Source organism: Kogia breviceps, chromosome 14 (assembly GCF_026419965.1).
Source record: "Kogia breviceps isolate mKogBre1 chromosome 14, mKogBre1 haplotype 1, whole genome shotgun sequence".
NCBI classification, from domain to species: domain Eukaryota; kingdom Metazoa; phylum Chordata; class Mammalia; order Artiodactyla; family Physeteridae; genus Kogia; species Kogia breviceps.
Window position 1 is genome coordinate 81,021,180 of NC_081323.1, and position 27,070 is coordinate 81,048,249.

Sequence of the window (27,070 nt, forward strand, 5' to 3'; positions counted from 1 at the left end):
ACGAGGCTCAGGTGTTCAGTGACCACTGAAAACTCCTGAATACTTTCCCAACAAAGTATACAATTGAATACTCAATACAGATGGATTTTAAAGAGTTGGAAAAAAGACTGAAATGCTAATGGTATTAGTTAAGGATAATTCTCACTTCTGAAATTTTTTAACAATAAAGTTAACAGAAGAACATAAAACATACTAGCATAATTAAGTTTTGCTTAAAAAAAAAAACACTGTTTAGGGCTTCCCTGGTGGTGCAGTGGTTGAGAATCTGCCCGCCAATGCAGGGGACACGGGTTTGAGCCCCGGTCTGGGAAGATCCCATATGCTGTGGAGCAGCTAAGCCCATCCGCCACAACTACTGAGCCTGCGCGTCTGGAGCTTGTGCTCCGCAACAAGAGAAGCTGCGACAGCGAGAGGTCTGAGCACAGCGATGAAGAGGGGCCCCCGCTCGCCACAACTAGAGAAATCCCACGCACAGAAACGAAGACCCAACACAGCCAAAAATAAATAAATAAAATTAAAAAAAAAAAAAAAAAAAAAAAAAACCACACTGTTTAAACTGATACGAACATCAGGGAACTGGAAGAACACTTACACTTGTTCATGCAACAGTATCTGAGGGCCCAGTGGCTGCCAGACACTAGGCCTAAATATTAACAGAAGTAGCTAAATCACATCAAAAGACTTACTTTTTCCAGCCCAGTAATTACAAACTAATAGAAAAAGTAATAACAGTAGTAGTAAAAACAGTAACAAATATAGATTTTGCTTACTGAGCACAAACTAGGGTCAGGGGTCAACAAACTTTATTACAAAGAGGCAGTAAGTATTTCAGGCTTTGCAGGTCAGTCCAGTTTGCCATAAGCAAATGGGCCTGGCAGTGCTGTAATAAAACTTTATTTACACAGGCCGCAGCTTGCTGGTCCTTGTTTTAGAGGCCTGACACATAATGTGTCATTTAAAATGCTCTAAAACTCCCCTAATGAGTACTAATATCATTACCATTTTCCTAATAAGTAAACTGAGATTTTAAAAGGTGAAGCAACTAGCCCAATTTTACATCTAGAAAGTGCCTGGTGCCTCACACACTGGGGGCTAAAACGATGACTTTGAATGATTACTGCTGTAGGTGAAGTAATAAAATGTTACACTCTCAGGTAAGTGTATGTGCAAGTGCACACACACACACACACACACCCTGTTCTCACATCCCAGAAATATACACACGCACCCCGAAATACACACACACACACACACACACACCCTGTTCTCACATCCCAGAAAAGAGAAAAACCAAAAAGACTTTAACACACACACACACACACACACACACACACACACACACACACACACACACACACACACACACACACACACACACACACACACACACACACACACACACACACACACACACACACACACACACACACACACACACACACACACACACCCTGTTCTCACATCCCAGAAAAGAGAAAAACCAAAAAGACTTCAAGAGATACTCACGGTTATTAATCACAAGTCCTGGAAATGGTCTAAAGAGAGAAACAAATTGTACAAGTTTTTTTTCCTACTCCACAAGAGTTTACATGTATGTATATTCAGTTTATTCAACTAATATTTAGCCCATGTCACTTACGTGCTAGAATGAGAAAAGCTGTCCACTACTATTTAATCTTATACTTTTAAATCTATAGACAGATATATGAATAACTAATATGGCACATTATTAGAAAATGCTACACCAAGACGGTGGGAAAAAAATAGGAACAATGCAAAGGGAATAGAGTAATTTTAGTGAAATGAGAAAAAGCCTTGGGAAGGTAATACATTAGCTATTTCTGAGTGCTGGTCCTATGCAGACGGTGGGAACTTGACAACGAATGGGTGTATTTAGTAACAGCTAAGTTTGGGGAGGTGGAAGAAAAGAGTGAGGGCACTTGGGACTTCTGCTTAGGTGGATGACAAAAGGATACCGTACGTAAGACTTACTGTGACAAGCACACATCAGAGACTGTAATTCTCACAACGCTGTTAAGAGGGCAGGTGTAACCATCATTCCTACTCTGTGGATAAGGAGCTAACACTCTCAAAGGAAACAACTACAATCTCACTGGACAGACAAGGAAACAGAAGTGACTTAGTACTGAATCCCTGTCTGATCCAAAGCCTGTGAAGAGACGCCTGAGGCAGAGGCTGGCAACGTTTTGCTGTAAAGGGCCACACAGTAAATATTTCCAGCTTTGTAGACCACACTGTCTCTGTCCCAACTACTTAATTTTACCACTGCAATAGGAAAGCAGCCACAGACGATATGTAAACAAACGGATGTGACTGGGTTATAATGAGACATGAAACTAAAATAAGAGCAGATGGCAGGCTGGAGCTGGTCCACGGGCCATGGTGTGCTAACAATCCCCTGCCTTAAAAACCAGAGAACTGAGTCAGCACAAGGAGGAAAGAATCTAACAGTACAGTAACTGAAGAATTTCATTAGAGTTCATTTCATCACACAGTAAACTTATCACATATGACGACGTTTTGGAAGACGACTTGGCCTCAGTGACCTGTAGGTTCATTCTTATGACCAAGCAAGGAACTGTCACGTACCTAATGACTGTGAATTTAATGAACTCAGCAGAATCTAGGATCCTTCTCATGGAGCTGATTTCCAGATAGCTGGGGGCTTTGAATGACACTCCAGGAGGCATGCCGTCGACCACCACACAGCCAGGGTTAATTGTGATTTTCCTGTAGGGAACTTTCACAGGGAAACCCATACCAATGGCTTCACCTGCAGCAAGACAAAAGGCATAAAAGCAGAGATGAACCTAGCACCTTAGTTGAGTGTTGTAAAAGCACAGATTAAAACTACCCGAGCATAGTTTACTTTTAAGATCTCATGGAGACAAAATCTCCTTGCTTACTGCAAGCTATACTATGCAAATGCAAAACTTACCAAATTTTCGACTGAAGAGGTCATTAACCTGTTCTCTTAGCTGTCTAGCTTTTTCAACTTTTGACAGTCTTTCATTATCATCATCTAAAAAGGTTAAGAGAAAGTTGTAACTTAATAATGCGATTTTAATACCAGATAAATTTTTAGGTGCTTTATGTCACTTCACCTTATGTTTTTGGAATGTTTGAAAAATGAATCACGATTGAAGTGATTTAACCAAACAATTTAATAATAACACCAAACCGACAATGTTGCAGTGATGAAGAGCTTTGCTTGCCGTCTTATACAAATTTTTTAAACAACACACTAGGCATCTGGGTTGCCTACAGGTTTTAGCTCATGCCGAGTCTAATAACTGCCAAGAGCTGTTTAGTGATAAACTGACAAGGTGACGTATTTGGCTAATGATTTCTGCAGGGGCTGGTGGGGACAGCACACAATGTGCAGTGTATTCAACATCCAAGAAGCCCCACAAACTATGATTAAGGCAGAGAGATCATACCTGGAATTGTCACCTGAATGATGTTAAGATCCTCAACACCTGATGCAGTAGTATTAACATTGGGCGATGAATTTATTTTTCCTTAAAACAGAAACTTGAGATTAGAACATATACAAACGTAATTAAATCTTCCCTAATAAAGTGCTTATAATTCAGACTACAAAAGATAGTATTTTAACCCAACTTTGTTCCTTTTCATGACATGTTTTGTTGTTCTGTGATATTAGGCTTCTTGAAAGGCATTTTTCATTTTTCTCTTCCTTGTGGTGCTTTGTAGAGCATCAGATATGTGGAGATCCTTAGGTATTAAAGAACTTAAAAATCGTAAACTAGTCCAAACCCCAACCTTGAGCGAGCTTTCCTGGTTTTATCTCAGTAGCCACTCTCTTTCAACAATTTTCTAAATTAGTGCTGCAAAGTTAAGTGTCTAACAGCATGTTTTCTGTAGTAAATGCTTACTTGGAGGGCTCTTGGAGGAGGAGGTGCTCTCCTTAATTGCCGTCTCAAACATTTCAGGCCTAAGAACAAGAAAAGAGAAAAAAATTTTGGGTTAACATTCCAATAGCAAAACATTAAAAATTAAACAAGTAAGAGATTCAAAAAGCCAGCAACTTTCTATAAATACACATTCTTAGTAATGGAAGAACAGGAGTAACATGGATCTCTAAAGGAACACACATATAAAGACTCATTATAACTGTGATTTTAACATCCACCCCAGCCCCGTCTAGTATAAACAGCTTCTTTCTGTGGTTTCAATATATCCTGGAAAGAGTCGATGCTAGACTGGAGAAGGAAACAGGAAGAGACCCGAATGCAGGTAGCACGGAAACAGAAGACAGGCTGTGAAAACCTGAACACAAGAGACTGTCTCTCTTAGGAAGTAGAAGCAGGGGCTTAGCCTCTACAGACCTGGCTGAAGGTACAGAGCGAGGCCATTACAGTTGGCAATGTCAACTTTGATTACTTGACAGCATCCTTAGGGAACTCAGAAGTAACCTTTAATAAATAAAACCTAAAATTCCTTTCAATTCATTTCAAATGTATTTTGTTAACTCTATTTCCATTTACTTCAATTGTGCTGGCATAATTCACAGATTTACAAGCAAACAGGAGAGCAATTTAAAATATTCTGAAAGCTGCAGAAATAGAAGGGCTTTATAAAACTGAACCACTGCCTAGACGCCAGTAGTGTCAACCATTAAGATATCACTGTGAGGCTTCCCTGGTGGCGCAGTGGTTAGGAATCCACCTGCCAGTGTAGGGGACACGGGTTCCAGCCCTGGTCTAGGAAGATCCCACATGCCACAGAGCAACTAAGCCCGTGCACCACGACTACTGAGCCTGTGCTCTAGAGCCCGCGAGCCACAACTACGGAAGCCCGCACACCTAGAGCCCGTGCTCTGCAACAACAGAAGCCACCAAAATGAGAAGCCCGCGCACTGCAACGAGGAGCCCCCGCTCGCCGCAACTAGAGAAAGCCCGCGCGCAGCAAAAAATAACAACACAGCCAAAAATAAATAAATAAAAAAAAAATAAACTTATATTAAAAAACATATATGTTACTGTGCACAGACTTCACAAAATCAAGTTGTTATCCCTCTAATAAGCCACAGCCCTCCCTCTTTTGACCAGTTACGAAAAATTTCAAATATATACAAAGGTACAGCTTAAAGAGCTTCTTTGACCCTAAGGTTTGGCTGAGCTCCAAAGCTGAATCCATGTGCCATCTCCCAGCGTCAAACTGTATCAACTCATGGCCAATCCTGTTCCATCTTATTTCCTTACTTTTTAATGATGAACTTAATTTTGGCTTTGTTTCTGAGTATCTTCTCCAGCCTTGGAATGCCAAAAGTGGATGGTCGTCGGAATGGCACACCCTCGGGTAGGCCTTCCACGTAAAAGTCTTCAGGGAAAGACTCAAATAACGCAAACGGCACTTTCACAGCTTGTTTAAGGCCAAGAGCTTCACCTAAAAAAACAAAAACAAAACACATTCACTGGTTCTCATATTTATAACGTTTTAAAAAACCAAACCTTTTTAAAAAACGCATTTTAAATTACATTTTGCACCTACCAAAACCTTTCTTTTTAAAAAAAATCACATTAATTTTAGAAAAATTTCTTCAATTTCTTGGTGCTCAGAAATGTGGAATTATAAAATTCATGCCTGCAAAACCCACACACTTCTGACGACAGTAATATTTAAATGTTGAACAATTTTACTATGCTCACATTCTTCTATTTTATAAAAAAGCCACCCCATTATTTTAATAATAGTATTTCAAAATAAACTTACCACATTTTTCATTGAAAAGATTTTCAACTTTCTGTTTTAGGTCAGTGATTTTGGCATTCCAGGCCTCTGCATATAAAAAAAACAAGAGCGATTAAGATGTCAGTAATAGTTACTAGTATACATCCAATGGCAGGAACTTCTTCATCTTTTATTGCGCATCTTTAAGCAATACAAAATAAAAAATACATAGGTTTTAAACACAGGCATGTCTTAATAACTAATCCTGATGCATTATTTAACTGTTTTATTATATTACTAATACGTTGGCTACGAATAAATAAAAAAACAAATGAAAACCAAAATACCCTCCCCCCAAACAATTACAGTATCTACTACGTGCCAGATACAGTTTTACCCTTTAAATGATCTGGTATTTATAATCTTCATAATAACCCTATGGAACAGGAAGTAATGTTATCCCCACTTACAGATAAGGAAACTGAGGCACAGAGAGGTTGAGCAGCCTGCTCCAGGTCACAGAATTATAAAGTACTGGAACCAGATCTGAATGCAGTCTGGCCTTGAATTGCTAATATATACTAACTCACCAAATTAAAAAAAAAAGAAAACAATTCAACTAGTAAAATATTTTACTAACTCCTTTTTATTTAAAATAACGAAATAAAGAAAAACATAACACGTATTTACCAAAGGAAAACTCTCTCCCTCGAGGCTTGAAGGGAACATTAGAACCATTAGTCTGGGTAGGGGTTCGAGCAGCTGGGGTTTGAGGGTTGCTGTGATTAGGGCCTACAGAATTAAAACACATAAACAAAAAACATAATCAGCACATACAGTCAATCATCCTTACGTACTGCTGCTGATTTCTCTAGGACATGCTCTTGAAGTCCAACCTGTGCTGGAACAATTAAGTTCAGTGTGTATGCAAGCATTCTGCCAAGAAAACAGCCACTGCTGTCAGTGTTACAGACCTCCATCCATTTTCCTACTTCCATCCCTATAACCAGGCATTTCCCCCCAAACACATCTAGCTTTCTGGCTGATCTGAGGAAATTTCAATTCACCTAACGATTCATCACGCCATTCTGAAGCCACTGGTTACCTATGTTTGCCTTTTATGTTTTTCTTTTGGCCTTTGAACACAAACACGACTTTAGATACAACTATATCATCTCCACTATATGAAGCTTTCCTTTGGATTCTCTAGCTGACACTGACATACGCTTTCTTTGAATTCTTAGTAATATACAGAAACAATGTTATGGGTTATCAGTTGTTTTCCATTAAAAGCCTGACTGTGGCCTCAGAATCGAATAAAGTATCAAGATTCAACATTCTAATCTTTAATTACTTCAAACTCCTGAATAAAAACCACAGCTTCCTTAAAGAGCATAGTGATAAAAGCACAGTATTTCTGGACCAGCTAGATCTAGCAGCCTGGCTGACCTGGCAGGTATAATAGCCAGACAGAGGAACTCAGTATATCCTATTACCATACTTCTTTAACAGGCTACTAAGCTCACTCAACTGACATCTCTTTTGATACTCCATGTTCAGAAAGCAGCCTTTTAATAGTAACAGGGCAAGACAGGAAGAGACCTATGATCACCTGACAGAATTAAGCTGACTGAAATATCTACTTCCGATTCAAAAATCAATAAACTGGCATTCTGGTTTATGCTTAAGTGAAATGACGCTACACACCCACTAGAATGGCTAAAATAAAAAGAAGGACAGGGCTTCCCTGGTGGCGCAGTGGTTGAGAATCCGCCTGCCGATGCAGGGGACGCGGGTTCGTGCCCCGGTCCGGGAAGATCCCACGTGCCGCGGAGCGGCTGGGCCCGTGAGCCATGGCCGCTGAGCCTGTGCGTCCGGAGCCTGTGCTCCGCAACAGGAGAGGCCACAACAGTGAGGCCCGCATACCACAAAAAAAAAAAAAAAAAAAAAAAAAAAAAGAAGGACAACGTCAAGTACTGTGAGGATGTGCAGCAACGGGAATTCTCATACATTCCTGGCCCAAGTGTAAAGCGATACAATCAGTTTGGTAAATTGTTTCTTAGAAAGTTAAAAACCCAGTAATTCCACTCTAAGTATCTACTCAAGAGAAGGAAAGCATATGCCATGTTTTGTACACAAATGTGTTCATATAGCATCTTTACTAGACAAAGACAGGAAATAAACCCAAATGCCCACTGACAAATGCATAAATTAATTCTGGCGAATCCATACAATGGAGTAACACTCAGCAATAAAAAGAAATACTGAAACATGCAGCAGGTATAAATCTAACAACATTGTGCTAGGCAAAAGAAGGAGACCATAAAAGGAAACGATACAGCATGATTCCATTTATATGAAATTCGACAATAGGCAGAAATGTTCCGTGGTGACAAAAAGCGGATCAATGGTTGCCTGTGGCCTGGCCTGTGAGGGAGTGACTGCCAAGGAGCGTGTGGGAGATGTTTTAGGGTGAGGGAGATGTTCTATCCATTGACTAAAGCGGTGCTACAAACATTTTTCAAAACTCAAACTGTACAATCAAAATGCGTGCATTTTATCGCATATAAAGTATACTCAATAAATTTGATTTTTAAAGTAATAAAAAAATCCATTAACAAGAATGAAGTATAATTTAAAAGAAAACATTAGTATGGTGGGGAAAAAAAGAAGTCCCTCCTCCTTGCTATCACACTCTTGACAAAAAGTCCCTGAACATGGACACAGCTCTTTACTACTCAAATTACTTAGTGTTAAACCACTAACAACTATTTTGTGGTATTTTAACAAATATAAATTAAATTTGGGGTCTATTTATAGCCCTGCTTAAGCAAAAGAAAGCTACTGTGGGACAAGGTCCTCTGTGGCTTGGGTAAGACGACAGAAAGAGATTCTCTGTTAATCTGAAGTCAGGTCAAAACAATTTTTCATTAACCCATCACTGCCCTTGTACACGAATGTTCAGAGCAGCATTACTCATAAATAGCCAAAAAGTAGCACAAACCAAATGTCCATCAATTGATGAATAAACAAAATATGGTCTATCCACACAATGAAATTCTAGTCATCAATAAAAAGGAATGGACAACCATTAGGATGGATATTATCTAAAAAGCAGAAAGGAACAAGGGGTGGTAAGGCTGTGGAGAAATATCACCTTGTAATTGAAATTGTTAATTAGAAACATTGAGAAATCTAACTTTGGGACTACCCTGGTGGCGCAGTGGTTAAGAATCTGCCTGCCAACAACGCAGGGGATGCGGGTTCGAGCCCTGGTCCGGGAAGATCCCACATGCCCCGAAGCAACTAAGCCCGTGCGCCACAGCTACTGAGCCTGCACTCTAGAGCCCACAAGCCACAACTACTGAAGCCCGCGCGCCTAGAGCCCATGCTCCACAGCAAGAGAAGCCCACACACCGCAACGAAGAGTAGCCCCCGCTCGCTGCAACTAGAGAAAGCCCGCACGCAGCAACAAAAACCCAACGCACCCATAAATAAATAAATAAATAAATAAATAAAATAAATAAAAGAAATCTAGCTTTATCGCAGTTAAGTGTTCTGCACCTAAAACAAGTTTTATAAAAACTCATTTGCATAAAAATAGTAAATAAATAGTAAAGTGAAGAAGCAACAGATTAACTAGTGAATTGGAGAGCGGACAGGAATGGGCCCAGGGCAACCTCACCTTCAACAGTGACCTCAATTTCAGGAACTTTAGAATTACTCCCAGGGCTTCGTGGTCTTTTCGGGGACTGCAAAGCTGTAAAGCAAGCATACAATTTGTTTTGTATATTGTAAAAAATCCAGAAGGAGATGCTGTATAAAAGCAGAGTATGAAAATTCATACAGTTTGGCTCTTTTCAAAGAAAACTAAAGAATTAAACTGGTAGTGTAATCCTCCACGAGTCTCCACAAAGCTGTGGAAACATGAATGAAGGAGGACTGCAAACATGAAACTGCCAATGAAATGTTTACTTTTAAGAGACAGAGAGGAGGGAGGGAGGAGGAGGGTTCATTAAATAAAATACCTGAAAAAGCAAAGAAACAAACCGAAAGCCCCCAAAAGATATCTGCCAATGAGTCGGTATGTTTAACACACTGAAGTATAATGAAGGTATACATAATTTATCTCTTACCTTTAGTGTTTATTTTACTAGCCATTCCAGGAGGCAAGTAGGAAATAACTAGTTCAGGTCTAGAGAAAAAACCAAGAAACATTACAGTGGCCAGTATAATACTGGTCTTCACAGCTAGTAAAAACTGTGATGACCAATGTTTTTTTACAAAGGCAATCACAAAATAACTCTGTAATGTAACAAGAGTTTCTACCATTATGGACCAAAAAAATTCACTTTTCCTTCCTACAAATACCTGCTAAATGATTTTATGAAGAGTAAATGACTTATTTCATGAAAATGAAAATTAACTACCACTAGCTTATTCTTCAACTACTGAAATTCTGCAGACTTATAAATGAGAAACTTAATCACTGAAATTCAGTTGCCCATAAGTTTAAACAGGAATAACAGAGCACATAAAAATCAGCACTTTCATCCTTCCCTCAAGTATCTATCAACAGTAAGAGACAACATAGCATCTCTTAACAAACTTCACCTCCACCAGTGTGGGGCAGGTACAACTCTCCTTGTCCTGATGAAGAAAATCAAGGACAAATTAAAGGATGGGAGGCAATGGACAAGGCCAGGACTGTAGCTCAATGCTACGCTTTCCATCGTGGACTTCAAAGCCTTAGCCGTAACCTGAAGCTAGAAAAAAATTTAAATAGAAATATGCCTTGATTGTTCTAATTCCAGAAATGACTACATTGGCAAAGAGAACTTACTTTTTAACAACGAACTTGATTTTATTACTTCCACGGACAATCCTTTCAAGTCGTGGAATTCCAAACCAGGTAGGGCTTCGAAAGGGAATTCCTTCTGGCAAGCCTTCTACATAAAGGAACTCGGGGTTTGATTCAAACACCGGGTATGGTACTTTTACTGCCTCTGTGAGTCCAAGAGCTTGAGCTGAAAGTGTAAGAGAATATAACTTATGGAAGGTAAAATTTTACAGTCTTTTAGTTTTGTCTGACAGCAGTCTCTGTTTATGTTTTTAGTATATATATATATATATATTTTAATTGTGATATAATGAACATATAACATTATATTAGTTTCAAGTGTATAGCATAATGATTTGCTATTTGTATATATTGTCAAATGATCACCATACTAAATGTAGTTGACATCTGGGCATTCTCAAATACGTTGTGCAAAAGTTCCCAACAATCTAGCAATTTCCACTTAGTAATATAGGTATTTTGCTTAGTATATTGTGTAAAATTGAAGAAGCCTAAAAAATAAGAGGAACATTTTACCACTTCAAATCAAAGGGATAATTAATCAAAATTGTCTCTGTGCTCTGGGCAGAAATGAACTACAGCCATTTCTCACTGCCATACTACCAAAATGGCAACTATCCAGCCCTTGTGTTATCATCTAGGTGCAAGTTTGCTGTTTAAAAGAGGGAATTCCCCGGTGGTCCAGTGGTTAGGACTCTGTGCCTTCACTGCCGAGGGGCAGGGTGCAATCCCTGGTCGGGAACTAAGATCCCACAAGCTGTGCGGGGCATGGCCCCCCCAAAAAAAAACAAAAAAGAAAGAAAGAAAGAAAGAAAAAAGATAAGAGGTGCATAAGATGCATCTGAGCAGAACTGGTCAAGAGTACTGAAGATTCCTGATCCAGGACACAAACATCAATACCAGTTATTAAAACGACGATGGCAACGCCCCAGGAATATTGATATCACTCCACTCCTTACTTCCTTCTCCATGACAGACACACCCAATCAACTGAAACACTCTTGCTGAGCCTCCTCAGAATCCTCAAGACAGCGCTCCAGGAAACCGCTGTCAACAAATCTACGTTGAAACAGACGATGAAACCTATTTGCCACAGGTGTTAGCCAGGTTACAAGTACAGACAGCGGAACTGAGATTCCTCCCCAACTCCTCCCTTCCTCTCCCACTCTGACACACGAGAAAACGGAATCCAGGAGACAGAAAGTAACTCGCTCAGTTTAAGTAGTGAATGTAGTAGCAGAAAGTCAAACCTAGTTCCTGGGACCTTCTTTCTTTAGGTCCTGAACTGCTATAATGTTCATTCAAAACACTGCCTTTCAATAATGTTTTTAAATTAAGACATAATCACTGTGTTTTACTTACCAAATTTCAAATTAAAAATCTCTTCCACTTGCTTCCGTAGCTTGGTAATTCTGACGTTCCAATCTTCTTTGACTAGAAAGGAAAAATAAATCTAATTAACAATGTCCCTTATGGATGCTGACACAAAATTAGACTGGATGCTGTTCTTTCCAGTGATGCTATTTTTTTTTAATTGAGATATAATTGACATATAACATTGTATTAGTTTCAGGGGTACAATCCAGTGACACTCTTAATAAAATTCTGCTTAAAAGCAAAAACTTCAGATAAGGAAAAGAAGGATTTCCTGCACTTGTCAAATATCAGAAATACAGGGAGATAGAATTCAAATTTAAGTTTACATTGTAAATAAAGAAGAACTTGTTCGTAAGTGTTTAGAATGAATTGTTTTCAAACACTTTTCCTTGGAGGTACATCAAAGAACCCTCTCAGGGTTGGGAGGACCAGCTATATAAAGATCCGGGCCTCCTATACCAGGTTCAACCAGGGGAGCTTCACTTGTATGTGCTTTCTAAACAGGCATTCCTTGTTTTATCGAACACGTGTGCCTACAGATTTACACAAAGGAAAACTTCACTAATCACAGCAAGAAATAAACGATAAAGTGATTAGGGAGATGTCACTCAGCACTAATCACATCTAGAATCCAGTTTATTTCCTTACCCCTCATTTATAAGACAACCATCCCCTTTCAAATACAACATAAAAATAAAGAAAAAATAAGCTATTATAAAGGACACGCAGGGTGGCACTTACTTGGACAGATAATCGGGGCTTGTTTGGTGGAGCTGAGGATGGAGAGGACGGAGGTAGACTTGGAGACAATGGAGGATGGTTGGAGGTATTGGATAAGGAAAGGAGGGAAAGAGAGAGGAAGAGGAAAGGGTAGAGAGTGCAAGAATCGCACTGCATGTGAAAGTCATTTGTGTCTGTGGACAAGGCGATAGGAAATGTTGGAGAAGTTCTGAAAATACTGCTAAAGGTTGGGAGCCTCAGAAAATCTTTCATTCCCACTTTACTTTTACTGTGGAAGTACTTTAAAACCTTTTCTTTAAAAGAAAACCCAGCATCTCAAGGGCTTAATATGGTAACTCGGCCATTTGACCAGACGCAGTCAGTCTGGTATAAACCAAATCTGAGTATTACTGTAACAGCGTCTAGACCCTCCTTCTCCGAGGTAAAGGGCTTCTGTGAACCTGGTGCTCAGTCTCCCCTTCTGCCTCACCCTGCGCTTCCTTCTCTGGTATCTGCTGCTCTAACACAAAAAGATCTCTGTACCATTCTACGTAAGAACCAAGTACCTTCTCCTTCTTCCCCTTCAAAGCTCAGCTCTCCGGCTAGTGCCACAACTTTCTCACATGTGACATCTACCTTTTACCAAACTGGGAACAAAGTGCCCCCACGTGTGTGTAAGCATACGACTGTTACCTGAGAGTTAAGTAGGTGTCTCTGACGGCAAGGACTAATACAATTCTTCTGTCAGGTACGCTGGGACTTGAATCGGCCTAGCAAGACTAATGCCTCGGTGACTGGCAGACCCAGTAACATTTTGTTGCAATGAAGAAGGACAACCCAACCTTTGATTCTTTCCAAGGTCTTCTACGAATGGTAGAAGGCCAAGCATTGTTAATAATTGGGAGAATGGAGAGTCTTCTGATAATAGGCCTGTAACCATCTATGCTAGAAAACAGCAGATCAAGTACTATTGAAAACATTACTAAATCCTTGGAGTCACTTGTATGGTGCCTACAGACCGTTCCAATAATACATGTTTAACATCCTCAATTTGCGGTCATTATTAGAACTGCTCCTAATAAAAGCAGTGATCACATTAACTACAAGCTTGAACCTGAGGTCTGTCTTGTGAAACTAAGACTCATACATAGACTTTCATCATACTCAGACTAATGCATATTAAAATGCTACCTTTGGGAATATTTTTCTTTGCATTACTTTACTTAGCAAAGTCTCTGTCGTGTCCAATCTTCAATCTGTCACCAATATTTTGTTTCTTTGCCTACATCAAAAGCATGCTGGAGAGCTCGCTGGGTTAATGTTGCTGCTCAACCTGCGAAGTTAAGCCTCAACTCTGTTTTCTCCCCAGCAGGATTCTGGGCACAAGATAGTCTGTTTCCCTCGTACAGTATTTCTCCAGTACTTCTCGTGCCATGATAAACAAAAGATTATACAATCTATTTGGCAGACTGGTGACCTTCACCAGTTGCCTCCAGGTACCCTAAAAGCTCAAGAATCAGTATTATAGTTCAGACAAATAACCCCTCCTGTATAGTACTTCACCTCAGCATTTACAAAAATGATTAACTGCAAAAATGAAAGAAAAGGAAGGAAGGAAGGAAGGGAGGAAGGGAGAAATGGAGGGAGGAAGGGAGGGAGCAGGGGAGAGAGGGAGGGAAAAGATTAACTGCAACAATTCAGAAACACCCATTGGTTCTTAGCAACAGAAGTTCCTAAGGTTGTAGAAGCTCTACAAGTTGTGGTCACTTTTTCTGACATTACGGAATGGAAAACAAAAAGATGGGAAAGAGATAAAGGCACACTTATACCTCAAAGAAAATAAAACCATTCAGACAACTGAGACCGAGACTTGTAAAGTTCTTTTCTATTGGGCATGATGTCAGCACAGCTGCTGCAATCACAGTATTTGTCATTGTAAAAAGCAAGGTCCTCGTGAATAGATTAAGGCCTAAATCTGCATGGTCTTACACATTAGCCACATGTGGGCAACTGAGCACTTGAGATGTCGCTACTTGAATTAAGATGTGCTGTAAGTGTATAATACACACCAGAGTTTCAAATAAAGAATGTAAATAAATGAAATGAAAAATGTAGACTAACTCATCATGTATTTATGTTGATTACAGGATGAAAAACAGATACGGCTACTAGAAAATTTTACATGACATATATGGCTTGCATTTGTGACGCACGTTCTATTTCTACTAAATCCCACTGGTCTAAATTCAAAGCTCGAGTTCCATCCAGGCTGCTTATGTTCATGTGGATAAATCAAGGAGTGCCTGTATTGACCTTCCACAAAAGACTTTATGCGTGGAAGGGAGAAAAAAGAGGAATTCCATGGCTTTAAAAGATTAATCAAAGCTTAGAAACTACTTACTTAAGCTTTTAAAAAGGATTTCACAACTATCTTACCTGGTGTATTCGTTCTTGGCTGAGTAACTTCAGTAGTGCTGTGAGTCAGAAGTTCTGGTCTGTAAAAATACAATTGACATCAGGATGAGAGCATTTAAGCCCACCTTAATTTCCAGTGTGGTTCACTCTACCTTCATTTGCAGTGACAATATCATTTTGGTGACTTTAATTATTCTTAAAGTAGCAATTTACAAAGATTCAGGTGGGACCACCTGTATGTCCTCAAAGGAATTTTAAGCTTAACTTGTGCAAAACAGTTGAGTTTTGCCCCAAAGCAGTTCGACCTCCTATTTCTGAAACTTCAGACGAACCAGAGCACAATACAGGTAGATATATCTATAGCTAAGTCACCCTAAAGCGTGTGCCAACAAGTAGACATACAAATGCACAGCCCTCAATCAGCAAGCAAATCCTATCCCAACGATAATTCTTCTTTATTAAATGGGCCTTCTGTTCCCACCCCCTGCCCTCCAATTACCCGTTCTGCTATCCTTCAAACTCAAGCCAAAATAACACTCTTAAGGTCCAACTCAAATGATTTCCAGAGGAATCAGCTTTAACACCTCTTCAATACTCTGCTGACTGTGAAGGACATAAAGCCTTCCTGCACTGGGCCATCTCAGTCTGTCTATCACGCTATGCCCTCAAAGTCATCAATCTTTCCACACAGAATGGTGTGGTTATCCGAACATTCGAGCACATCTGACACCTCCCTGCGCCTACCTACTTATGTTATTTCCTTTGTTTGAACCCCCTTCTTGCGTTCTCTATGCACAAGTGACCAAACTGCATGCCACCCTTGCCTTCTCCCACAAAATGTTCAAGTAGCACTTTACTGCATTTATCTATATAATAAGCCTCCCAAGGACAGGATTCCTGTTGGACCCAATTTTGTACATCTGGTACCTGGCACTGCATAGACACTTGCTCAAAAAATGAATCTAAATTTAATACCTTAATCTTAAATATGGAGAGTAAGTCCAACTGGGAGGGGGAAAAGCCCATTTTTATAAAACTAATTTTTTCTTAATGACAACATTAAATTTGTTTCTGCAAATTATAATCCTACCTTTTAATAACAAATTTAATTCGATTGCCCACTTGAATAATTTTTTCCAGCCTTGGGATTCCATACCACGAGGGACTTCTAAAAGGAATGTTTTCTGGTAGTCCTTCCACATAGAGATCATTAGGATGTGCTTCAAATTTCTGGTAAGGTACAGCCTTGGCTTCGGTGCTCCCTAAGGCTTCAGCTTTACAGAAGAAAAGCAATTCAAAAGACTGGAGACTAGTTTCCGCTGAAATCATATTTTAATACAATCCATAGCAAAGTATATGTCAACTTTTTAGAAAGCAAAGTATACTCTGAAAATATCAACACCAACTACTGAAATAGACTTAATACAGCAAATGCAAATATTAAATGACCCGTGATCAAGAAGTAACTTTTGGTGAATTTAAGTTTCCTGACACTAAGGCCATCTTAATAGCTCTAAGATCTTATTTTTACGTATTCTTTTTTAAAAGATATGTATTTGGCTGCACTGGGTCTCAGCTGCGGCATGCGGGATCTTTAGTTTCAGCATGCATGTGGGATCTAGTTCCATGACCAGGGATCGAACCCCGGCCCCACGCACTGGGAGCATGAAGTCTTAGCCATGGACCACCAGGGAAGTCCCTCTAAGATCTTATTTTTTAAATTCTCAATACCTTTGAGAATAAATAAAGAGAAGAAAATCACGACCAACAATAAAGAGCTCAACTTAAATACTACTTTTTCAAATATCAGGAGGCAGACTTTTGCTACTTAATGCTTCATGAGTACAATAAACTTTTTATTGGCTCTTGCACACTAACTTACTTCAGGCTATACTTTTATCTGTATTGCAACCATGAGATTACTGTTCCTTACCCCTTAAACCTCATCAGTGTACCATTTTCCAAGGAAATAATTCATGGAATGACAAATAAAAATAGTAAGCAGAGGCTGGTTTAGATTAAAAGAGACATATCAAGCAAAATTAAGGCACAAAACTTTATTGTTTAAATCCAGGTTCAAAGCAAAAACTTTAAAGATACTGTTCAGATAAATGAGGAAACTCAGTGAAGGACTGGAAAAGAGCAAAGAGACTGTTAACTCTGTCCAGCATGATGAGGACACTGTGACTGTGTTTAAAACGTCAATGTTGGGGCTTCTCTGGTGGCGCAGTGGCTGGGAATCCACCTGCCAACACAGGGGACACGGGTTCGATTCCTGGTCTGGGAAGATCCCACATGCCGTGAAGCAACTAAGCCCGTGCACCACAACTACTGAGCCCGTGTGCCACAAATACTGAAGCCCGTGCACCTAGAGCCCATGCTCCACAACAAGAGAAGCCACCAAAATGAGAAGCCCGTGCACCGCAATGAAGAGTAGGCCCTGCTCGCCGCAACCAATGAAAGCCCGTGCACAGCAACAAAGACCCAACGCAGCCAAAAATAAAATAATATAAATAAAACTCGGGCTTCCCTGGTGGCGCGGTGGTTGAGAGTCCACCTGCGGATGCAGGGGATACAGGTTCGTGCCCCGGTCCGGGAAGGTCCCACATGCCATGGAACGGCTGGGCCCGTGAGCCATGGCCGCTGAGCCTGCGTGTCCGGAGCCTGTGCACCGCAACGGGAGAGGCCACAACAGTGAGAGGCCCACGTACCGCAAAAAACCCCACAAAACTCAATGTTGTTCAATGGTGCACACTGAACAAGGAAAATGACACAATGCCTATGATATATATGCTTTATGAAATTCCTACAAGGGGAACGAAAGAGGAAAGGATGAACAAAACGTAGAAAATCTTAAAGATCACTGATTACAAAAATGGGTATATGGGAGTGCACTGTACTATTTTTCTACTTTTGAATAGGTGTGGCACTGAAACTTTAAAAAGTAATTACTAACCCCTACTATGAAGCCACATCCAAACAGAGCTTGTAAGAAAAAAGATCCAAACAATTTACAAAATATCAGCATTTATAGGTCTCCCTTGTATCCTGTGTTAATTTAAATATTTTACAATCTGATGGTTGAAAAAAGAGTGGCCCCTTGAAGAATCTGCATTTCTTTGATTGTTAGTTTGACTTTCCTCTCAAATTCAAAGGCCTTCTGTCTTAATTTCCTCCTTCATTTCATTAGCACCAAATCTGAAGGGCTCAAGTATAGGATCTCTTTGATAAAAGTAAGGAGTGTGGGGTTTTTTTGTTTTGGTTTTTTTTTGCGGTACGCGGGCCTCTCACTGTCGTGGCCTCTCCCGTTGTGGAGCACAGGCTCCGGACGCGCAGGCCCAGCGGCCACGGCTCACGGGCCCAGCCACTCCGTGGCATGTGGGATCTTCTCGGACCGGGGCACGAACCCGTGTCCCCTGCATCGGCAGGCGGACTCTCAACCACTGCGCCACCAGGGAAGCCCAGGAGTGTGTATTTGAAAAAACAAATACAATGTAATTTATATCATGGCTGTTAAAAGAAATATCCTCTTTTAAAATACGGTAAAGGCTTTCATACTCACACCTGGGAGTAATATTAATTGTAATTATTCTGTTAAATATAACAAAGAACATAATCCTAAGAACCAAACTGTTGGAGTTGAGAGAAACAGCACAAGTTACAGAAAAGAGGAAGGCCAAGTGCATTACTGTTCATCACATCATCAACGAGGTCTCCCCTATATTAAGTAACCAACCATCTCTGTCTCCCTACCCCCCTCATTTTGCTTAATTTTTTCCTAACACTTAACACCTTCTAATATACTGAATATTTACGGGTTGCTTTGCTATGCATATTTCCCTAAGCTATAAATGAATGCTTCCCAGGGGAAGCAGTCATCATCCTCTGTGCTGCTGAGTTCTCAGCACCTGACACATAGGGGGTTCACAGGTGCTGAATGACTACGCCGCTGCTGCTATACGACTTTCAAGACTCGTGTCTGATATGATAGACAATCTTATGCTTTCTCCTTTCCCTTTCAGTAACCTTAAAGAAAGCAGCAATTCTGCTGGCTTCTCACTCTCTAAAGTAACTCCAGTCCCAAATGACCCACCTGAGGCCACAAGCACGATTCTGTTGTTTGTAATGTAACAATACGTAAACTCTCATCTATTTAATTAGCTCTGATACAATGAGAAAATATCTTCTACAGGCCAATTTTTCTTTCTATGAGTACACTATCTCACCCACAGCTTTCTCCTTCCATGAGGGAAAAGTCAGCTTGCTGGCTGGCAGGCACCCATGATCTAAAAGGATTGGCTGTTTCTTACCTCAGGCTGAATTTCTAGAACTAAATGTGAGGCCAAAGTTTAAGCCTGTTAATGCAAATGCACATTATCCTATGTCAGCTACTCATGAATTATGACGACACTATGGTGACATCTCAAATGACAAATAAGGTTCATAATCTTATTTCACTAAATGTCTTGGCAATATAATGATTTTTAAAGTGAAGATTCTCTAGTTTATTAGCTGATTTCTGACCAGATGTACGAAGAGATACATTTTCATTAAGGTCCTACATTCATGTTGGGTGGTCAAGGATTCTGATGAGGAAAAACTTACACTCTGACTTTTTCTCAAGGCTCAGTAATTTCTCAGTAATTTTTAACAAACTGTCCCATGTATTTTTATTTATTTTTAATTAAAAAAATTTTTTTTGAATCACACTTTTATTTATTTGTTTGTTTGCCGAGGGGCATGTGTGATCTTAGTTCCCTAACCAGGGATGTGACCCGCATCCCCTGCTTTGGAAGGGCACAGTCTTAACCACTGGACCGCCAGGGAAGTCATCCTGAGTAATTTTTTATGACAGTGGTCCATTCAGTATTTGTTGAGTAACTGCCCAAGCACCAAGCACTGTTCTACTGATAGCCAAGAGAGACAAGATCTAGGCTGCTGTTTGAACTGTGTTGTAGTGGAAGGAAAAAGGTAGCCATTAGTGCTTTAAGAAAAATTAAAGGGTGATGACACACGGTGTGCTTCGTGGTTTATGTTAGAAGGGTAGGCAGTAAAATCTGGCTGCTTTGGGGCATTGACTTTGACTACAGTGACAGACAGCAGTGAAGAAGAAAAAGATATGGATTTGCAGTGTGTTGTAAATGCAGAGTCAGCAGGAGGCCTTGTGGAAACGAAGAAATCAAGCGTGACTGCTAGGGGGTTTGGCTTGGAAGACTAGGTAGAGTGTGGTGCCCCTGGGAGGACTGAGAAAGGAACATGCTGGAGGGGGAATCAAGGACTCTATCTAGGACCTGTGAAGTCTGAAGCGCTGTCAAACCGCTGGGTGAATATAAAGGTGTGGTGTACGAGGAGCTTTCAGGGCTAGACGCTGGAATGTGGAAGTCATCGGGAATACAGACACTACACTATCTTTAAGACAGAGTGGGACTATCTGTGGAGGGCTCAGGACTGAGCTGTAGAGCAGCACCCCGAAATTTAAAGAATGGACTCAAGGGAGGTACTGACAAGAGAATGACGAGGACAGCCAATAAGACGTGAAGAAACCCTGGAACAAACCAAGAGTCAATAACGTATGAGACTTTCCGTAAGAATAGTTTAAAATATGCTTATGAAAAAATAAGACAACTTTGTTGAACACGGCTGAAAAGCGCAATAAAGCAAAAGGGAGTTACTTCTGGTGTTGCAATGATAGACCAAACCTGAGCGGTTTAAGGGTTTAGGGATGCAAGCACAGCAAGCACTACAAACAAGGCAACCAAAACACTGCTGACCGGCAGCCTGCCCTCCAGGGTCAGACTGCTTCTGGTGGCCCCCTATATCCCACTGTGGTACCTTATTAAAAGGTACGAAGACAAAAGGATTCCCAAACTGTGAAATGCCCTGTGCCGGATAACCTGTACACAGTACAAATAACTTAGTCAAGAGCACATGGGTGTTCATTACAATATTCTCTTCCCTTCTGTACAGATTTAAAACTTTTCATAGTATATGTTAAAAAAGCAACAATAAAAGAAAACTGGAGATGAGTCATCCATTGTATTTACTTTCTAAAAGCAAAAACCTGGAAAAGTTATTCTGTAATATACTTTAGCTGGGGGGAAATTAAACTTACCAAATTTTTTGCAGAAAAGCTGATCTACCATCTTTCGTAACTTAGTGATTCTGGCATACCACTCTTCTTTTACTGTAAGGGTAATATACACAAATTCTTCACTTTGATGACATTAATAAATTATTAAATGTTACTCAATAAATTATTAAATAGGTGGTATTGTTTTTCTGTTCTAACTAAAGTTACTTCTAAGACTTTAGAATGTGTTTATTAAAAGTGCTGACACTGAATAAAAAGTCTAAGAAAGAAACAATAACAAAATGGAAATTCACAATTAATAGTAATTTTACAGAGATACACTAAAAGTGTCACCACTAAAGCTAGGAAATAGAATTCATTTTACTCACGATCAGCTAGCAGGTGATTTTTGTGATGATAAATTTGGGACCACAATAATGCTGGCAATCCTTCCATTACACCAACTCTAAGTGATGCAATTTCCATTTCATATCCCCACCCTCCTCCCTCCACTCCAGAGCAAAAGCAACTAAGAGAACAGATCATGACTGGATTTCCTTCAAAACACATCTAACCAACAAGTGATGATGCCCACGGCTACGTACCCTAGGCAATAAGTCTTTAACTCCTGGGTATAATGATGGACGGTCATTCAACTGCCACTAATACAGATGAGGATAATCAACTGTTCAACACATTATGCCAGAAAAATTTTGCATCTCAAACATAGAACAGACACGGTCCTTTTATAGTTTATCCAGAAATGTGATGTTTCCATTTATTTATAATGGGTTATTAAGAACAAAATGGGTTTATTATTCTAGAGAATCGTGGACAATATTCCTTGTACATCATGTTCTGATTTGACATAGACTTTGACACAAGACTGGAGACCTACCTCCTGAAGCTGGTTTATCAAGCTGTAAGTCTTCACGTGTTGAATTCAAAAGTTCATGTCTGAAAGGTGAGAAAAATTACTAAATATTTACCAGATAATATTCAGCAAAAGTAATAACTACTAGTACTTATGTCATATTCAGTCATCAAAGCCAGTTTTTAAAAGACAGCCTGAACTCTCTGAGCACAACTAAATCCTAATTTCTTGAGATTTCTAGAGTAATAAAACCAAATGGTAACTGCAAATCGTTTCATAATGTGCTTCACGGTGTGTATACACACACACACACACACACAATGCGCGCGTGCACACACACACACACACACACACACCCTCACACACACAGAGTAAACTTTGTAAATCAAACGTATTTCATAAAAGCATAACACCAAAGGAAGCAAAACTGCAAAAATTTTAAATGGGAGTCTTCAACTTTACATTACATTCAAGATCACCTAACTTAAAAACATCTGTAATCTGGTTATAAAAACCATATATATTTCAAAACTAACATTTGCAGGACAGTATACATACTTTTAAAAAATTCTTCCGAATACACAAACACCCCACAGAATTTGTACAATAACTTATGTATCCCGCCTCACTCTATTTTGTTGTAATATCCTCAAGTAACAGGGAAGGGGGAGGAAACTGAGATCACAGAGAAGCATGACCATATATTAACCATAATCTTGAAAATGTTAGAAACTAATATAGGGTTAAGTCAACGGAAGAGCTGTGAAATAAAACATTTGCTGAAGTATAGCATTACCCTTCTAAATAAACATAACAGTTTCTGTTTATCAAGACTAACCACATTAACCTTTGGGGAAAGGCTTACAAAGTCCCTTCCAAATGTGAGAGATGGCTTCCCATAAATAAGGACATCGAAAGGACTTGAACAGAACCTGCACAGCATGAGTACCTTGTGGTGAGCTTGCACAAACATTTAAATACCCAAAGATACAGTTTTATATGCTTTAAGATCAGCAACCATGAGCAAAATCTATAAAATTATTTGTATGTTTTCCTTAGTTATTAAACAAAAAATTTCAGGCTTCCCTGGTGGCGCAGTGGTTGGGAGTCCGCCTGCCGATGCAGGGGACACGGGTTCGTGCCCCGGTCCGGGAGGATCCCACGTGCCGCGGGAGTGGCTGGGCCCGTGAGCCATGGCCGCTGGGCCTGCACTTCCGGAGCCTGTGCTCCGCAGCGGGAGAGGCCACAGCAGTGAGAGGCCCGTGTACCGAAAAAAAAAAAAAAAAAAAAAAAAAAAACACTTCCAGCAAATTAAAATGCAAGCACTGTAAGAAAATGACAATACAAACGAGTTCTTAGAATAGGCTTATTAATATATCAATATGTAGGGGGGAAGGAGTGGTTATTTGATTCCTGACTAGGACTGGTGTCAGGGTTTTATAACAAGCCTCTTTTGTTTACCATTATTCAATTTCATGAGACTATGAAATATTTTTCCTTCCTCCCTCCCTCCCTCCCTTCTTCCTTCCTTCTCATTGCCTTGTTTCCTCATCTGTTAAAAAAAAGTGTGGGTGATAATATAAAGTGCTTGACTGTACTGGACACATTGGGCTGAAATGCCATGATTATTCTGACTTCAAAGCTTGTTCTCCACACCAGGGTGTCTCCAACTTTCATGAGCGCTGGAATCACCTGGGATCCTCCTCATCACATGCAGGATGGAACCAGCAGATCTAGGCAGGATCTAAGATGTGGTGTCTCTGAAAGCTCCCGGGTGACGCCAATGCTGCTAGTCTGCATGGCTGCCTACCACGCTGTCTCGTGTAAGGAGAGTTTCACTTGAATTGTTCATAGAAAAATGGAGGACAAAATCTTTTAAACCACAATTTATTTGAGAGCAAAATATCTGTTAGCAACAAGTTTCTCTGTGGAGGACAGCTCACCTATTACCTATGGTATTTCTTGGGTCCTTTTTATCCTTAGTTAAATCCTATCATTCCCTTATTTAATACCAATACAGAGGCAAGTCTGCTTGGTTATAATCTTTGATCAAGGTGTTTGTTAATTTCCCCCACTTTCTCAACAGTATCAGAGCATTAGCAGAAAAATGAACATAAATACTTCTGCAAATGACTATCATTTTGCTACTGTTATTGACTTTACTATTTATAGCCCAAAGATATGTGGGAAAAAATTAAATCAGTTATAATATGCGTGTGACTCAAAAAGACTCATTCATATTAGAACTTAAAATGAAAGGCACGTAATTCAGGGCAAGTGAACCCCGCCCCCACTCACCGAAGGGTGAGTACTACATGGTCTACACCCATCATGGTGCTATCTTTCCCACGCCTGTGCCTGGCTGAGGAATAAGCACTTGACATAGTCCTAACCAAAGGAAGTAAGGCCCTATTCCAAGGTTTCCTTCTCTCAGAGAAACACAGGTAGCTACTGTCCCTCCTAGTAGACATGTCTGGCTGTGAGTGCTGCAACTACTGCATCAAGCTCACTAGTCTAAGGAAACTATCAGCACAAGGAAGGAAGGATCTGGAAAGGAGCAGAGGCAGAGCCCCAAGTATCACTGTTTTACTTATTTTCTAATTTTTTTTAACTTTTTTGTTTTGGCTGCACCATGCGGCATGCGGGATCTTAGTTCCTGACGGGGGATCAAACCTGTGCCCCCTGTAGTGAAAGCGCACAGTCTTAACCACTGGACTGCCGGGGAAGTCCCCAAGTATCACTGTTTTAATCATCCTATCTCTGACCCCCTTCCTACGTGCGATAAGAATCTTATTGTAACAAGCCAATTTGAATAAGGGTTTTTGTTACTTGGTGCTGGAGACATCCCAACTGTTACCCAACCTCTTTCATGCTGCAATCTCTATTTGCTTTCATGCATGTTTGGCTACAGAATTCAAGGTTCAAATCATTTCCAATTTGAACTTGGAAAGAATGACTTAATAGCGTTATATCCATTACTGCTCAAATCAAGTATATGATATCTGCGTGATTTTCATTCTTTATAATGACATGGTCTTATTCTCCGGAACCTAATGATTTCTACCTTTATCCTTAGGACACTGAAACTTTATGAAATGTGACCAGGCAAATCTTTTGTTTTCTTCTCATATCCTTTCACGTCTCATATACACAATCAACTTTACAATTTATAATACTAACAACCTTTTAGCCCTTTCATTGAAAATTTTAGTTTAGCAACTATATTTGATAATTTCCTAGACAATTTTTTAAAAGTTTTATTGTAATCTTAATAGAATTTTAGTCAGTAGAAATTATGGAAATGTGTGATGTGGCTTCCATTTTTATTCTTATTTATTTTTTTAATTTATTTGTTTATTTTATTTATTTTATTTTTGGCTGCATTGGGTCTTCATTGCTGCACACAGGCTCTCTCTAGTTGCGGCGAGCGGGGGCTACTCTTCGTTGCGGTGCACGGGCGCGCGGGCTTCAGTTGTTGTGGCTCGCGGGCTCTAGAGCGCAGGCTCAGTAGTTGTGGCACACGGGCTTAGTTGCTCCGTGGCATGTGGGATCTTCCCAGACCAGGGCTCGAACCCGTGTCCCCTGCATTGGCAGGCGGATTCTTAATCACTGCACCACCAGGGAAGCCCTGGCTGCCATTTTTAAATGGAAGCATTTACACTTCCAATTGCGGCATGTAAATTTTTTTTTTAAAGCTCCTCGCTACAACCCTTATGTCAGTGCTAAAGAATTTATACCATTCTGCTATTTTTTTCTTTTCATTCTTATTCAGGCCTAAAAAAATAAGACATTGATACTTCAATATTTTCTTTAGCATATGTAGAGAAAAACTGTAAAAGAAAATAACAGTTGTATGCCAGTCAGGCATGGACAGGTGTTCATACTCCAAAAGCCAACCCTGGCATAACTTACATAGACACATTGAAAAGTAGAAATAAAACAACATATAATAACTGAAACTTAATTTTAAATATAGCCCTAGTGGTTAGTGAATATTTGTCAACAATATAAAAAGATGCACTAATCAAGAACAAAGACAAAAGTCCAAGAGTCTTACTTCTTTATCACAAAACGAATCCTTTCCTTTGCAAGTAATATCCTCTCAAGGCGAGGAATTCCGTAAGTAGATGGCCTTCTAAAAGGGATTCCTTCCGGAAGTCCTTCTACATAAAGATCTTCCACGTGGGACTGGAAAAGAGGGTACGGGATCGTCACAGGACCTTTGGCTTTTATAGCTTGAGCTTTAAGGGTAAAAAGAGAAAGGGAAAATTATGAAATGACAAGGATTAAGCACAGTTTGTAGAAAAGAATAATAATCGAATACATACATATTGCTTTGTAACTTTTATTATCACTGCATCAGAAGCAAAATAGTACAAAAGAACTAAGAGGAAAAGAACACCAAAGATGCCAGTACTCTACTTAGTCAAAACTGCAATGAAATAATATATTATTTTGAAATAATGTAGATATAGGCAGACTTTCTACTCAAATTTGAACCACAAATGACCCCAGAAAAATATACCAGTTAATTTCAGCTAAGACATACAGCATATAATGAAAGACAAGTAATATTTTAAAAACATAAATGTTCATGCAAAAAGGATTTTTAAATAAAATAACTGAAGCAGGACATTTTTCTGAACTGTAAAAATTCTAAGATTTATTTACCGAGAGTAAAATAATACAACTGCAACAAGCCAAATGCACAAGGAATCTTAAGAATCAAATACAATGAACAGACTTTGATAGTTTTATTAAACAAACTACAAAGAGCCAGTTTTTCTAAACAATAGGGGACATTTAAATATCACTGGGTATTAAAACAGTGTAATGTTTTCAGGTGTGACAATGGAACTGAGATTAAGACAACGCATTCCTCAGCCAACTTGGAATTTTACAATTTAGAGTTTTGAGAGGTGAAATGACATGACGTCTTGGACGTCAGAGTTTTAAAATGTTCTTGCATCACAAAGAGGACAGGAAAGGACAAGAAAGAAAATATTGTAAAATATTAAACACTGTTGAACTTGGA

General features: G+C 39.6%; 1 protein-coding gene across 7 annotated transcripts in view; it reads right to left on the reverse strand.

Moving 5' to 3' along the window:
* The window catches only part of GTF2I (general transcription factor IIi), a 97,349-nt gene that overhangs the window by 3,592 nt on the left and 66,687 nt on the right, over nucleotides 1-27,070 (reverse strand). For all 7 annotated transcript variants that reach the window (XM_059038392.2, XM_059038388.2, XM_059038384.2 and 4 more), the window contains 17 exons: nucleotides 26,093-26,276; nucleotides 22,060-22,118; nucleotides 21,204-21,275; nucleotides 16,182-16,365; nucleotides 15,113-15,171; nucleotides 11,942-12,013; nucleotides 10,562-10,745; nucleotides 9,855-9,913; nucleotides 9,404-9,478; nucleotides 6,409-6,510; nucleotides 5,761-5,826; nucleotides 5,250-5,433; nucleotides 3,921-3,979; nucleotides 3,462-3,542; nucleotides 2,960-3,043; nucleotides 2,611-2,794; nucleotides 1,507-1,535 (listed from right to left, as the gene is read on the reverse strand). In XM_059038392.2, the coding sequence (XP_058894375.1) occupies nucleotides 1,507-1,535; nucleotides 2,611-2,794; nucleotides 2,960-3,043; nucleotides 3,462-3,542; nucleotides 3,921-3,979; nucleotides 5,250-5,433; nucleotides 5,761-5,826; nucleotides 6,409-6,510; nucleotides 9,404-9,478; nucleotides 9,855-9,913; nucleotides 10,562-10,745; nucleotides 11,942-12,013; nucleotides 15,113-15,171; nucleotides 16,182-16,365; nucleotides 21,204-21,275; nucleotides 22,060-22,118; nucleotides 26,093-26,276 (1,737 nt within the window). The remainder of the gene's footprint in view (nucleotides 1-1,506; nucleotides 1,536-2,610; nucleotides 2,795-2,959; nucleotides 3,044-3,461; nucleotides 3,543-3,920; nucleotides 3,980-5,249; nucleotides 5,434-5,760; nucleotides 5,827-6,408; nucleotides 6,511-9,403; nucleotides 9,479-9,854; nucleotides 9,914-10,561; nucleotides 10,746-11,941; nucleotides 12,014-15,112; nucleotides 15,172-16,181; nucleotides 16,366-21,203; nucleotides 21,276-22,059; nucleotides 22,119-26,092; nucleotides 26,277-27,070) is intronic.